Source organism: Gavia stellata, chromosome 1 (genome assembly GCF_030936135.1).
Source record: "Gavia stellata isolate bGavSte3 chromosome 1, bGavSte3.hap2, whole genome shotgun sequence".
Classification (NCBI taxonomy): Eukaryota; Metazoa; Chordata; class Aves; order Gaviiformes; family Gaviidae; genus Gavia; species Gavia stellata.
In genome coordinates this window covers 4,461,208-4,476,606 of record NC_082594.1, presented here as the reverse complement: position 1 = coordinate 4,476,606, position 15,399 = coordinate 4,461,208, and the positions used below count along the sequence as shown (strand labels likewise).

The window sequence follows — 15,399 nt, the reverse complement described above, 5'->3', positions numbered from 1 at the left end:
CAAATGAGTCATGGTGAAGTCTTTCAAATACCCACTTGAAATCCATAAATTCTGTGATGAGTCTTTTTGCTAGTTGATGGTTGGTTTGATGATTACTGTTAGGGTCAAAACCTGGTCAACGCATGATCTTTCAGGAGAAAATGCTGCCATCCTCTCTTGAGCTTTGTCTGAAAAAAATTCCTGATGGAGCAGAAGACTTTGTCTTTCCTAGAGAGCACTGTGGTGTCTCTTCGGTCTTTACATTTTTATTTTTTTTAAGTATCTCTATCCCAGTTTCTTGACTCCCATGCCTTTTCCTCATCCCCAAACTTCATTCCATGACTCTGAGAAAAGGGGTGGATTTGTGATTTTCACTTGAAGCTCATTCATGCTATTACTTTATTACAGGTTTTAAATACTATTATTATCTGTTCTTTGGCACGAACATAACTCCTTCTGAGGGTCTGAGATCCTGTGGTGCTCCAGAAACTCACTTCCACCTTTAAGAACTCAGAGTACAGACTTGCAAATGCTTTGAATTTCTTTGGCACGTTGCTGGAAGGACCACCCTGTCCTCTGCCTGCCACTAATATTTTTATGCAGATAAGTCCATGACGTCCTAGCCCTGGACAAACAGTGCTTCTTGCAGTAAAAAAATCCAGTGACATATCTCAGTAATGAGAACACACGCTACTGTCTGGTGTCTCCTGGTGCAGTTTGAAGGGAAGATCAACCCTGTGCTCACAGACCTGTATAATGCAGAGTCGTTTGTTTTACAGATAAAGTGGCTTAAAGAATTAATGCTGCCATGAGTGCAAGAATGCCCTCACTTGTATTAGATAAGTAAAAATATTTGCTTTAATAAGGTTTATAAATGATGAAGTGAGGCACAAATCAGTTTTCCCTGCGGGTGTGTTGCTGCATGAGTGATCCCTGTGAAGTTCTCAGCTGTCTCCGAAGCATTTGGAGAAGGAAAGCTGGAGCGGGCTGGCTTCTGGTCCGGTCTGGTCCTGGTAATTCCTGCATTCCTGTGGTCATAGCCAAAATCCATTATATCATGACTTATTCCTTCCAGCATCTGCAGAGAGAAACAGCTCCAATGCACTGTATATTTGTCACCAAACCACTTTTCATCCCATGGGTGAAGGACTCTGTGATAGTGATGAGAGGGGCACCCAGTGTTGGATCTCATCCAGATCTGTTTCAGCAGCCAAATACACCGAGTTCAGACATGGGTCATCTAGGTAATTAAAAAAATAAATAAATCCCATTCCTGTGAAGAAGAAAGAGTTCTCAGAAGTGGCACGTATGGAGTCTGATCAAGCTGATGCTGGGGGAATGCTGCTCTTGCAGCGAGCGGAGCGGGTGATGAGCCCGTCACAAACTCCACTTCAGAGGTGGTAAAAATTCAGCATGTTCATTTTCACTTTAACTGGTATTCATTTTCATCCGCTTTCAGCATCAATTTTGATTCACACCTTTTCATTCTGAATTTGAATGAATTTCAGAAGAACTCAAAAGTTTCACTCAGAATTGTGCTTTCACGTCTAAAAAGCGCATGATGATGATCTTCGGTCAAAGCAGGGCAATCCACCCCCAAAAAATGATCCACTCTGATGAGAACAAATTGAAACACCTTGACCTTCTCCCCTTTTACTTAAAATTCACTTTTATCCTCTAAAGGATTCTTGTAATTTCTGGCTGCAAGCGATCCCTTGGCAAGCTCCTATTTTGATTAAATGGCATTTTCCAGCTGGAGGATGTCAGAACATTTTGAGCTGGCCCTAAGCCAAGTGCAAAGCATGGGCAATGCACCGGGCAAGAAGATGTGGATTTTGGTCTGGGTGGTAGCACCATCTGTGGTGTGTGCAAGGATGGGCGCAGCCGCAAGGGTGATAATGTAATCTGGCTCTTCTGGTTTTTAAGGATGGGCTCACCGCACTTTGTAAGCTGCGTTTGAGTGAGGAAGAGGAGGGTGAGGAGATGCTGAATAAGCCTATGGGATGGTTCCCAACCCATGAGGGAGCATCAGGGAAGAGAGGGTTTGCTCTGGTCTTCGGATGCCAGAGGATGTTTTGTTCCTGAGTCAGGGGATGAGGAATGCCAAAATCCAAAAATATTAACCTCAAGGAGATTGTGATAAATCTGCCTTGCCCAAGTCTCCTAAGGACCATGCTCTGCATTATGCTCCCTTGCCCCACTAAACCCAGCTCTGCTGCTGCTGTGTGTTAAAAATAACCATAAAACCAGCCTGTGCTTTAGTGCACAAGGTTCAAACAGCAACATCCATGCTGGGAGCTTGCCCCGCTGCTCAGTGCAGAAATACCCAGTGGAGAGAGATTTGCTTGTCCACGGCCAGACGTGGCGGGGAGATGGAGGGTGTCCAGGTGGAAACGGTCGTGCACAGAGATAAGAAATGCAGGAGCGTAACATGGAGCTGAACTGATGGCAACCTAAGTCCAGCGGGATGTTAAACCCAGCAGGATTCAGGACTCTAGCCAACCCTGCATCTCCTTTAACCACCTTCAGCTCTTTCTTGGGATGGTCCCGGAGGGGTGCAAGCCGTGGTGGACAGGGGACGTGGGGACAGGGACAGGGCTGGGGCTGACCCTAACCCAAAAGTGTTTGCGGGAAAGGCTGCCAGCCTTGCGTTTCTGAGCACAAATACCACGCTAACGTATTGCTGTGCTGCTTTCAACCCACGCCAGTTCTTGCCTTTGGCACAAGCCACGCTCCCCGGTCCCTGCCAAACCAGTACAGATGTTTTAACACCCACCGGAGCCCAGATAATTACAAACAGAACCGAGAGACTGGTCGGGGATGTTTTCTTTTCAGTGCCTGAACTCTCAGCCGTTCTCAAGCGAGACGCCTCCCATTTTCTGACATTGCTTTCAAAGACATTTTTGTGGGCCACATTGCTAATACTCATTTTATTAGGGGAACGCTGAGAAGCCCCAACCAGGATGAGGATCGCACCGTGACCACTGACGTAACAGTGACCGCAGAGCGAAACAAGTGCAGGGAAGACGAGTGGAGCAGCTGGGAAAACATTTTCATGGGAAATTAGAGCTGGTTTCAAACCAGTAGCTTTCCAGCCATGGCACTGCAAAGCTCAGCTCATTTTCAAATGGGTTTGAGTGTTTTCAATGGGATGAATCCATGTGATCAGCCGATAGACACTGGCCAGAGACCTGCTGCAGGTCCTTCCCATCCGAGGTCCTCATAGGAGACAATGCCCATCATGACAAGCTTGTGAGCAGAGACGATGAGATGAAAGAAGGAGCAGCATCTCCTGTTTTAACAGAGGGAAGCCAGCAGCAAACACCTTCTTTCTGGTTTGTGCTTGTACAACCTTAAGATATGGGAGTCTGGCCCGTGATCAGCAGCTATGTTCCCTCAGGCCATTTGCAAATAGTCAGGTTTGAGATTAACAGATGAGAACTGATTTAGCTGAATGAAACCAGTTGTCATATGCATGTCCCCTGGGGCCGCTTAGAAAGTATCTGTGAGGAGGAGAACCAAGAAAGCCTCCTCAGGCTTTACGTCTATATGAACCTCATATCTACGCATCCCTTTTCCATCAGGATGCTTTGAGGTCCTCCTGGACATGCAGGTTCATTTTGTCCTTGCATTTATTATCATAGCTGATAACTGGTTGGGTGGAAGATGACTGAGACAAGCCCACCAACCATGGTGGGCTTGAGCCGAGTTCATGGCTCCCCCCTCAATCCCCGCTGTGAAATTTCTCATTCACCATGCCCAGCCATGAAGATTTTCATCCAACATTATTCTAGTTCATTTCCAGTTGCTGTGGAGACCAATTTAAATGAAACTCTAGTATTTTGAAAGAGAATATGATTCTAAGTCATTTGCGATGCAAGGTCCCATGCTAATAGCATTAGCATATTATTTGATTATGGCGATGTGTAGGGAATAAATTCCAAGTCCTTTTGCCATCATTGCATCTTAAAAGAAGCGGAAGAGAAAAACCTCCACGTTTCAGCTGATACTGAAGACCTTTACTGCGGGTGAACTCAGGATTTCTGAACACATAAAGCTTTGGGGGTCACAGGCATTTTTAACCTCATGGCAATGAGAATAGCTCCCTGGAAGGGACCTTTTCTTTCTCTGCTTCCACTGAGCACTGTTAATAGACTGCCTAATGGGCAGGACTCAGGTTTTTAATGATAGGCAGAGAGATCCAGGATGGCTTTTTGAGCTGTTTGCATTTTTGCTGGAGCGCTGGTGTCAGAGCCCAGCTAGAGAGCGGCTGTGGAAGGCACAATCCTCCCATCACTTGCAGAGATTTTTCTTCTTGCATTTTACCCTCAACATCTTAGGGATGGCTTTGCCTTCAGAACTTCTTCAGATGATTCTAGTATGTGGACAGGGTATGCCCATACCCCTAAATGAAAAAAAAATTGCATGGAAAACCTTTGCAGACAGGCTTGTTTAGAGAGTAGAGGCTGCAGCAATGGAAAAGGGAGAGCTGAACTTCCAGAAAGCAAAAAAATCAAGCCAAACTATTTTATTTTTTGAGTTTCCATCCCTAAGGGCATGTTTTCTGGGGACGAACTGACCCTTGCTCGCACTGACCCCTGGGCTGCTTTACTCACCAGTTCAGGGACGTGGTATTGCAGCCATGAGGGTTAATGACTTCTTTTGTCTCTTCTTTCGGCTTTTGCAGTTGATGTGGCTGATACTGCCCCGTCTGAGCATGCCGGGCTCACCTGAAAAATTTGGGGCTCTACCACAACTTCCTGTCTCCATCTTTCCCCCTACCCCCTGTGCAGCACCCACTCCCTTTCCTATTAACCTGTCTGCTAAAATACCAGCCAGGGAGCAAAAAACAACATTAATCCCAGACAGAGGAGAGAAAAACAGGACTAAACTCCTGTGGTTTGGTCCCACACATGGGTGCAAATGTACCCATGAAGAAATGGGCTCTGAGAGGAGAAATTTGGGGTTCCTCTTCCCTTCCCCATCACTGCCTTGCTGAGCGATGGCAAAGCAGACCCTCAACAGCGCTGATGTTTTATTGACTCCCCGGCAAACCGGGAGTTATAATGTTTCTCCCCCAAGGTAAGGAGAGATCGAAATAAATTACTTTTGTAAAGAGCTGGGAATGGCAGTTCTTCTATAATACAAACTGCAAATATTTGGGCCTTTCATGTGCTCCCTTGAATAGAAATGGTACTAAATCATGCATAAGTAAAATGGGTTCACATTTTCTTCTAGTGAAAGTTTTCCTTTGCTCTCCTGGAGCATTAAAGACCTACACTCCCGCCACCATAAAAAGGCCTATAAAACTTAAAGTCAACCGTTAAGAAGCCCTGGCTGGGATTAGGCTGGGATTCATCCTTTCTCCTTCTCCATCCCTGCTAAGTGAAGCATGCACCCATGTTCACTTAAGCAAGGAAAAGCGCCCACATACTTCTTGCAGTGAACAATAAGGAGGACAAGAAGAAACTTGTTCAAGACCTAAAAGCAAGTTTTTCCTGGGCTAGGGGATGCAAAGTCGATGGTGCACCAGCTTCTGGGCTTTCACCCTGCTCATTGGTGGCTTGTTGGACCATGGCACTGGGTGAGACTGCGTTGGCGTTGGTGTCCATGGGAAAGCCCGGTTAGGAAACACCAAAATTGCTAATCATCATCGTAAGTAATAATAACCAATGGTAATAACCAATAATAATAACCAATGCAATCCTCCAAAACAGGATGTCGGAGCTTCATTTCACACAGGGAAAAAGCTGGTTTGATGCTGGGCTGTCATAAGGCTGTCTCTGGAGGGAGAAAAATAACTTTTCTCATATAAATGTGCCATCTCTTTCAATAGCTCTTAGCTTTCAACAGCTTCAGCCCTATCCTGCGGCACTGGGCTCCACAGACTGCTCCAGCCAGATTTGCCAAGGATGTCCCTGGCATCTGCAGGAATCGCACATGCTGCCCACAGACAGAAAGCAGATAATTTTGCACATCCCCATTGCCTTGTTATTGCCACCTTATCCCTACCTGAAAAAGAGAAAAATACCATCCTTGAGACCAGTTTGTGTTTTGTACGGTTACAGCCCAGCATCTTTGCCCTTTCCCTCTCTTCCAGCCTTTTTTTCCTTTCTCCTTCATCAAATTGGTTTTGCAATGTCAGAGATGATGATTCATGAAGCAGAGGGTCGGAGAGAAGGTTGGTTCGGCGGAAGCCTGTCCCAGCCAACGCTGCTGCCCTGGGATTGCCCTTCGTCCCCGGCTGTAGGTTGTTGTCCCACTCTGGGGCTCTCAGATAAGGGTGTCCCAGGTGGGATGCTCAAGGTCATGCGTAAGCCAAGGCTGCGAGCATCCACATTCATCTGCTTTTATCTCCAGCACTGAAGCCCTTACAACAAAAATAAACAGGTGCACACCAGGCAGCCCCATCTGGCCAAATGTTAGACCTCCAAATATTGACACGAAAGGTTGAGCTCCACAATCGAGCGGCAGATTTGCTCTTTAAAGGGTAGCCACCATGTGCGGGCCATGCTGATACGATACAGAGCTGGGTCACTGCCACCAAGAGATGTTTCCCAGGGCAGGGATCGTATTTTGGGCACAGCCTCATCTCACAGAAGCAAACCTGCGTTCTCCAGGGAGAATCATCACATCGTTTCTGTTGCAGTCTCTCTCCCTTCTGCCCTTTCGTCCTTCAAAGAATTGATTGCTGTTAAAATAACCGAGATATATAATGCTTTGAGGTCAGGATGATCTGACTTGGCTCCTTTCCCTCTCTTCTCACTCACTCACTTTCCAGCGCTGTGATTTTTTCCCCCCGTTCCCATGCTTCTCCAAGGCAAACACTCCTATGTTACCACTATTTTTCAGTTGTTTCTTACAAATGCAAGCAGAGCACTGACACTAATGGGTAGAGACGATGCTATTTATTGCCACTCATCTTTGTCTCACTGTCTCTCCCATCAACCCTTTCTCAGGTAATTCTCCCCATCCTGTGTTGGATGCTTAAATAATTGGTGGATTTCACTGTTGTCGATAGAGGAAACCTAAGGGGACTGGCGTAGGCTAAGTATTTAGATGGCTGAAACTGGGTAGGAGAAACCATGCCCTTAGCCCTCTGTGCAGCAGATCCCTGTCCATAAAGCGGTGATGCTCTCCTTTCCCTTGGCCAATCTGTCCTGACTGGTTTCTCAAAGCAAATGGAAATAAGCAGCAGAAACTGGAAAGGAAAAGCTCAAAAGCCCGACATCACTTTTGTCCTCACCCTTCAGCTCCTCTGCAGTGAAGGGTGCAGCTGTGGTGAGTCCTACCTTGCCCCATCCTCACTTTTGGGGAGCTCCACTCCCTGCTTGGCACCCAAAATTCAGGCAACACCAAATATTAGGGTACCTGTGTCCCTGGATGCAGCTCCCCACCCTGGTGGAAACCAGAGAGGGGTAATTATCCAAATCAGACGCCCTTTCCAACTAACCTGCCGTAGGAAACCTTTAGTGGGCGACCTGCCAAGGCGTCCTCAGACTGACAACAGCTTTTCCAAATGCCATCCAGCTCGGAGGCGATAGGGAAAGCTTGGTAAATAAACCTTCCTCGGGTGCCATGCTCATCCTCGTGGCATCCCAGGGCCTCCTGGCAGCACGGTGGCACGGTGACTCATCCATCGGACATGTTGTTTGTTCTCTCCCTGCCAGGAGAAGCACGCGGAGGGCTTGTTTTGGTGGGGTTGTTTGTCTCTTTTAGATTATTTTTTTGCATTTGTGCTCAACGAGTTAGCTGGCGGCGAAAGCGGAGATGCAGGCAGATTCCCATGGGAGAAGGTTCCCCCTTTTTTTGCTAATGAATGATGGAGCTGCTCCAAAGAGTGGGGAAGATGATAGCGCATGAGTACGCTCTACCCTGCGCCCTCCTAGGGATTATTTCTAGTAGATTTCTACTATTCTCTCCTGAAAAAAAATCTCATTGGCCATAAGTTTTAACTGGCATGAAGTCAGTGGCGCGGTCCGAGGCGTTTCGTAGCCTTATTTGCCAGGGCAGGTCTGAGGAGGCCTTACCTGTGAGGCCCCTTGGACCAGCTCGCCCTTGCCAGCACAGTGTGATCATCACAGGGAATTTCATGCCACTGAGGGATACCAAGCAAACCTGGCACCTTTGCTGCGACCGTCGACGGGAGTGCAGGAATTTAGCTACACCCAAAAATCTCCACCTTCCCAGGGGCATCATTTCAAATCCATGGGATACAGGGAGTTGTAGTCCCAGCCTCTGCCTTCAGGTGGGGAAAGCTGACATCACGGCTCCAGTGAAAAAGGCCATTCTGAGCAACAATTTCCGAAGGAGGCTGAGTAGTTATTTCACTCAGATAAGCCCGGGAACATTGTGTGAAGCTATGTGCACACAGCAATAGTCGAGCGCTCTGAGCAAGGGAATTCAGAGCTGTCAGCAAGGAGGAGGGAAATACCGCTTTGGGGGATTGAAAACATTCATGAAAAATTCCTGGCTCCCATCCTAGTCTGTCCTGTTGCCGGCCGCGCTCGCAGTTGCGTATTTTTCCTTCGGGGATGGAGTCACAAGGAGATTTTTCCCCCTTTGCTGCAACACATGGCCAAAAAGGCACATCTTAACCTGGACCAGTGAGTGCCGTCTCTTCAGCTGACCAAAGCCCACCTGGCACCATGGCGTTTTGCAGGGCTGTGCTGGCTTGTCCCCGCTGAGCCTCTGGCTCGCTTTCTCGCAGGGACCAGTGCAACAGCTGTAGCACAAGCCCAGCAAGATGTATGCATGCAAGCCATGCTGCTGACATCGAATTTTAAGTTGTGGGTGTCCAACGCCGCCTTTTCCGGACTGTGAGAGTCCAATTCCCCGAACTCGGAGGAGAACCGGCCAGGAAATGGGGGGTTAAGATGACACTTCCCACATGGCCCCACTACATAACATTAACTCTGCCCCCCTGGGAATGGCAATAGGAACTGGAACAGGATCTTATCCCTCCTTGGCTGTATTTGATACATTCCCTCAACATAAACTCAAGATCTCAACATAAAGCCAAGGGATTTGAAGGCTATATCTACACTGTTAAATAAAGGAGGGCCACGGGTTTATCCATGGCCCTGAGGCGGATGGCCATGGAGGATGGAGAAGCATCATCTTTTTTGGCTCGTGGCGAGATTGAGCATCTTCGGTCATGATGCGGGTGGGACCGATGCCTGGAGATGTCCGGGTGGGGACCCTAGAGGTTATTCACTAAGTGCCCCGCATGGACACGGGAAAGGAGTGTTGGTCCTCATCGCATGGGAGCTGGGCAGTGCAGCACGGCAAGTTGAAATGGCTTTGGGACCTCTGGCTCATAATTCACCCTGTATGCCTTACCCTCATGGAGACCTCTGTCCGTTTCAGGCCAACGTGAAAGCACGTCTTGACTTTTCCCTTTAGCATGTACTAGTCAGCAAATACTATTTTTCTTCCTTGATTTTCCTTCTTGCCTCCTTTTCTGCCTCCAGCAGGACCCATCATCAGCATGTGACCTGGGCACATGAGCTGCCCTTTTTTCTAATGCAAAAAAAGCCCACAACATAAAAAGTACAGAGCAATCTTGGCAGTCCTTTTCTGCAGCCGCAGGATTTATCTTCCCAGACCTTGCAATACCCTCCCAGCCCCGCGAAGCAATCCATCTCTCACCTGCTATTATGGAGTTCATCTCACAGACCTAATGGAGTACGTGAGTCCTGAATTGGCTCCCGCTAATGGTCTCGGTGGCCGGGTCACCGTGGGAAGCGAGCTGGGAATTCATTTTGAAAATCAATGCGGACGTCGATAGAGCGGCTTCCCCCGGGGAAGCGGCGTGCTTTTTACCAGGCGTTGCCGCCTGCTCCCCTTCATCCCCCGTTTTCTTTTATGTGGTCGGAGTAGCCACAGAGTAATTCATCCTGCTTTCAATGAGTGAGTTTTTCGCACTGCACTCTCCAGTTTCCCCAAATCAGACTGATTTTTGGGAAAAAATCAGCATGTCTTGGCAGTGCAGGATTCACTGGGCTCCTCAAAGTCTTGTGATTTGAATTTACTATGTCCTGGTGTGATGCTGGGGACTGTCTCTTCCGTGCAGCCCCAGCTCTCCCCTTAGGCTGTGTTGGCACAAATAAATGGGTGTAATTTCTAACTCCCGGGTGTATTTTGGCCTGCCATGGCTTTTCTGTGCAATGGCAAGTGCAGAGCCTGCAGCAATAGTGTTGGAGGACTGCTCAGGGCAGAGGGACCCCAAACCAGTGCAGCTCAGAGTTGTCCCCAGAAGCAACCTTCATGCTGAGATGGGGACACAACACTAACATGCCATCCTCACACCATCCTTGGAAGAGTCTTGGCCAAAGCCCAATGTCATAGGCAATTCCTGGCTGTTATTCGGGACGTAGCAAGAGTGGGGGGCTGTTCCTGAGAGGCACTTTGGGTGCAGCCCCCTCGTTTTTGATAGCAATGTGGGTATGGGCTCTACCATGCTGGTTAACCTCAAAGCACTTGATTTGGGACTAAGATTTGGGACTCGCAGAGCTCTCAAGATTCCTTTTCCAATGGGGATCAGTCTGCACTGCTGCGGGATAAATATTTAATAAGAATGAGGGTCAAGGCACTGTTTTGTCCAAGGACACCGAGATGGCCATTTACTCCCATGAAAAGCACCGAGGGATCTTTAATGCCCATGCAAAGAAGACAGGAATCAGAGTTTTAAGCTCTCATCTCCCGCCATTAATGTCAATGTTAAATATTGATCCCTTCTGTGTTTAGCACAAACCAAGCAACAGAGTTAAGCCACGCTCTTTGGCTTTATTAATGTACTTTTTCTGCATCGGGTGAAGTTTGCAGTAACGCCAAGAAAAAAAAAATGTGGCAGTGGTGAACGAGTGGCAGACAGATCGATTTTGTATCTTGACACGATTCAGATGTCGGTGAAAAATCACCCTGTGTGGAGCACCTCCTTGTCCGAGCCGTGACAGCCGTTTTCACAGAGAACTCATTTCTCTGTGGCATAAGGAGGTCAGGCGCAAAATTTCTGGTAGAGTCTGGAATTTGAGGGAAGGAATGGAAAAAAGAGGCTGGAAAACTGTAAAATCCCCCTCACCCCTGTGTCGGAGCAGGTTCCCTTACGGGTGTCAAATTTGAGGAGCAGAGGAATATCATGTCGGGGGAAACCTGGGAACGATCCCTAAATCAGTAATGGCCAAAAAACAGGTGGATTTACCCACAGAAAGATGTCTTTTTTATTAGGGTATGGGGCTTTTCTGCATTTTGCATCAGCACCAAATAAATGTAAATCACAGCTATTGTAAAGGGTGACTTCAGTGAACCACGATGAGTGGTTTTCACATGCCAGGAGTGCATGCATGGTAGGGACATCATGCGTGGTCTTCTGGATGGTCTTCTGCATGGTCTTCTGCAGCCAGAGATGGATCAGCTTTCCCATAATATTCTGCAGCTTGCAGGTTTTCTGGGATTTTAGTGGGGTTTTTTAATAGGGGTTTACAGCTTGGCTGTAAAAATTCATTCCTGGTTCAAATTCTCGGAGCACGTTTATCAGAGGGCTGGAGTAGCTGGGTTCTTCCCGATCTCTGGGGCATTCTCAGTTGAAACTATTTTAATATTTTTAAGTTTATTTCTCCCTTAGCTATGGGCGGGGGGAAGGGGAGTCACACCTTGGGTCGGCATCCCATTTTACTAGCAGAAAACAGCAGAAACTCTTTTGAGGTCACAGAATTAATAGAGAACTGGGGAAAGTGGGAGTATTTTTCATCTCTGCTGTCATTATGTCCATCCACATTTCCACTCCAGTTTACTCCACTGTAAAGGGATGGAAGCGATGGCCATACACAGAGGGATGGGGATGACTTAAATCACATCTCTAAAGCCGCCTACAAAAGGTCTCTAAGAACAGACAGAAGCAGAAACTGCGGTGTGAAAGCTCTTCTCTTCCTTTTCCTTTTTAATCAGGTTTTAACAACCCACTGAGCTCCCCATGAATTGGGCTGACATCCCCCAGACATCCCTGCAAGACACTAAGCATGTGATAAAATATGATAAAATATTTATTTCAGTATATGGTACCAGTAGTTGCATGTGCTCCAAGTAGAGGAGCCTGCTGCTGAGCACGTCATTCAGAGCCATAAGCAAGTCACACCATTCTCCATAAATGCCGGAGCATTTAAGTAAGGAAAATCCTGGAAACACAAGCTGCGGGGTCACTGTGTCCGGCTGCTCACCGGTGTGTTGTTTCCCTTCACAGACACCCTGAGGAGCATCGCCTCCATGAACCATGGGCCACGGTCCTCCCCGGCAGAGCTCAGCAGTGCCAGCCACCACCTGCTGCGAGAGCGCAAGTCCTCAGCGCCATCCCACTCCAGCCAACCCACCCTGTTCACCTTCGACTCGCCCGCCGGCCACCTCCAGAGCACCCTGTCTGCCAGTGCCCCCCAGGACTACCTTTTCCTCCACCAGTGTATGAGCAGAAAGTCAGAAAACGCAAGGTATTGTAGCCCACCTGGGAGCAAACCTTGGGAACAGCTGGGGGAGGGCTGGGGGTGAGCGGCTCAACCCACCTTCATCCTTGGAGGTCTGCAAAACCCAGCTGGAGGAAGCCCTGAGCAATGGTCCCATCTCATCGCAGTTGGGAGGAGGAGATCAGAGCAGCAACCTTCCGAGCTCCCGGCTTTCCCAGCTTTCTGGGTTGTATTAAAAACTGGCTGAATGGCCAGACCCAGAAGGTGGTGATCAGTGGCACAAAGTCTAGTTGGAGGCTGGTAACTAGTGGTGTACCCCAGGGGTACACTGGGTCCAGTCCTTCATTAATGATCTGGATGATGGGGCAGAGTGTACCCTCAGCCAGTTTGCTGATGACACCAAGCTGGGAGCAGTGGCTGATGTACCAGAGGGTCATGCTGATACACCAGATGGACCTCAACAGGCTGGAGGAATGGGCCAGCAGGAACCTCATGAAGTTCAACAAGAAGGTTAAAGTCCTGCACCTGGGCAGGTACAACCCCAAGCGCCAATATATGCTGGTGGCCACCCAGATGGAAAGCAGCTTGGCAAAAAAGGACCTGGGAGTCCTGGTGGACACTAAGTTGAACATGAGACAGCGATGGGTCCTTGCAGCCAAGAAGGCAAATGGTATCCTGGGCTGCATTAGACAAAGTATTGCCAGCAGCTTGAGGGAGGTGATCCTTCCCCTCTACTCAGCACTGGTAAGGCCACACCTGGAGTATTGGGTCCAGCGTTGGGCTCCCCAGTACCAGAGAGACATAGTCATACTGGAGAGAGTCCAGCAAAGGGCCATGAAGATGCTGAAGGGACTGGAGCATCTCTCCTAAGAGGAAAGGCTGAGACATCTGGGACTGTTCAGCCTGGGGAAGAGAAGGCTCAGGGGGTTTTCATCAATGTAGATAAATACCTGCAGGGAGGATGCAAAGAATATGGAGCCAGGCTCCTGTCAGTGGTGCCCAGTGCCAGGACCAAGGCAATGGGCACAAACTGAAACACAGGAGGTGCCATCTGAACATCAGGAAACACTTTTTTACTATGAGGGTGACTGAGCACTGGCACAGATTGTCCAGAGAGGTTGTGGAGTCTCCATCCTTGGAGATATTCAAAAGCCATCTGGACATGGTCCTGGGCAACTGGCTCTGGGTGGCCCTGCTTGAGCACAGGGGGTTAGACCAGATTACCTCCAGAGGTCCCTTCCAACCTCAACCACTCTGTGATCCTGCAGACAGGGCCCTAATTCCTGCCTTTAACCAGAAAACCACAGCCAGAGGCATGGGCAGGGTTTGCACCGCTCTGCCGTTCATCCCTTCCAGAGCCCACTGGGCTTCGCGGCAGCCCATGGTGCACAGCATGGTATTTCTGAGAGAGCGACAGCTCTCCGCCTCCAGACCCAGCCGGTTGCCTTAAATAGCGAGGAGTTTTTTTGGCGTGAAGAGTTTTGGCTCACGAGAGCGGCGAGGAGGGAGGGAGGGAGAGGCAGTCAGAGCCCAGCTGGCGTGGGGTGAGAGCAGAGCCTGGGCTGCAGCCTCCGCTGGGCTTTCCTGCTGCAGCTGCCTTTCCCTACCCGAAAAACAACAACAGAAAAAGGCTCAGAAAAATTAACTTCAGATGGAGTTAATGGAACAGTGTTTAAAAAAAGCCCCTCTGACGCGCCAGCTGTGAGGATACCTAAAAGCCACCCTCCAAGAGCCAGAGTGCAGCTGGGTCCTGGAGGAGGGGGGAGCAAGCACCAGTGCTTTGGTGGGCAGAGGCAAACTGGCTGGCCACAGCTTCTGCAACTGGGACAGAAATAATCGCCCCGATCAATGCCCAGTGCATGGGGCCAGGCTGCAGGACTGCTGGGAATCCCTCCCCTTTCAGCTCCGGAGCTCTTACTTTACTCATCCATAAAATGAGGGTAATAGTAGCTAATTGATGGGCAATGCTGAATAATTAACCCGTGAGATGCTTCAGTTCCTCGGCCAAAAGGACCCTGCCAGAGCCCAAACATCTCCCGGACGTACTGAGCTCCAGAGGCGACAGGGATTCATTTGTCATATCGCAGCATCACTTGTTTTTTCCCCAAATAAGCCCTATTTCTGAGCGCCATCTCGTGCTGGCTCCATGAAACAGAGTCCCTGTTGTCCCTGCAGAGCATCAACCCCGCCGGAGCGGTGTAAACCAACATCTCCCAGCTTTTCCCATAGGGCTGGCATTTCCCTAGTGATTTGATGCAACTGGAACACCCCCCCCCCCCCCAATAACCATTTCACTTTTTCCTAGCGTGGTGATTGATACAGGACCAGACTGTCCTCCACGGGGAGATGTTTAAATGGGGCTGGCTGTGAGCATGTGGTCCCCAAAAGCCTGACCCACGCGTGGTTATACCTCTGTGAGCAAAAAGACCCAGCCCAAGACTACCTGTCACCCTGGTGTATATCCATTAGCTCTCCATGGCAGGGTAACGCTTTTTTGGAGCTTTGTGGTATTTTCTTCTTCCACGCTGCTCCAGACAGCTTGGAGCAAGGCATTGTCATCACCCATGTTCAGCTCTGCCACGTCTCGCCCTTGTGTCCCAGCACTTCCACAGAGGTGCTCGCTTTTCCCTGAGTCTTGTGGGATGGGGCTTGAGGCGGAGTGAGAGAAAAGTCCAAGTGGCCAATTCAAGCATTCCCTGACTCGAGAAAATGTCATCTGCTGGGGTTAGGGGTGCAGAAAGCCAAGCCCATGGGGCTCGTCATCTTCTGCAACGTTGGAGCATTGAAAGAGGAAGCAGCAGGAGGGATAAAACAGGAGGTGAAACACCTCAGAAGGAATTGGCAGAGGAGTAGTGGCTAACAAGCAGTTGTCAGAGGACCGAGGTCTCCCCGGTGCTTGCCCTCTGTCCCGGCTAGCATCCCCGGGCATGACCACAGTACAAATCGAGGAATCATTAGCAAGTCA

General features: G+C 49.0%; 1 protein-coding gene across 1 annotated transcript in view; it reads left to right on the top strand.

The window, feature by feature from the left end:
* GAB2 (GRB2 associated binding protein 2) overlaps positions 1–15,399 on the top strand; it is a 90,487-nt gene that overhangs the window by 66,075 nt on the left and 9,013 nt on the right. Inside the window, exon 3 of the mRNA XM_059821772.1 lies at positions 12,221–12,461. Within this exon, the coding sequence (XP_059677755.1) occupies positions 12,221–12,461 (241 nt within the window). The remainder of the gene's footprint in view (positions 1–12,220; positions 12,462–15,399) is intronic.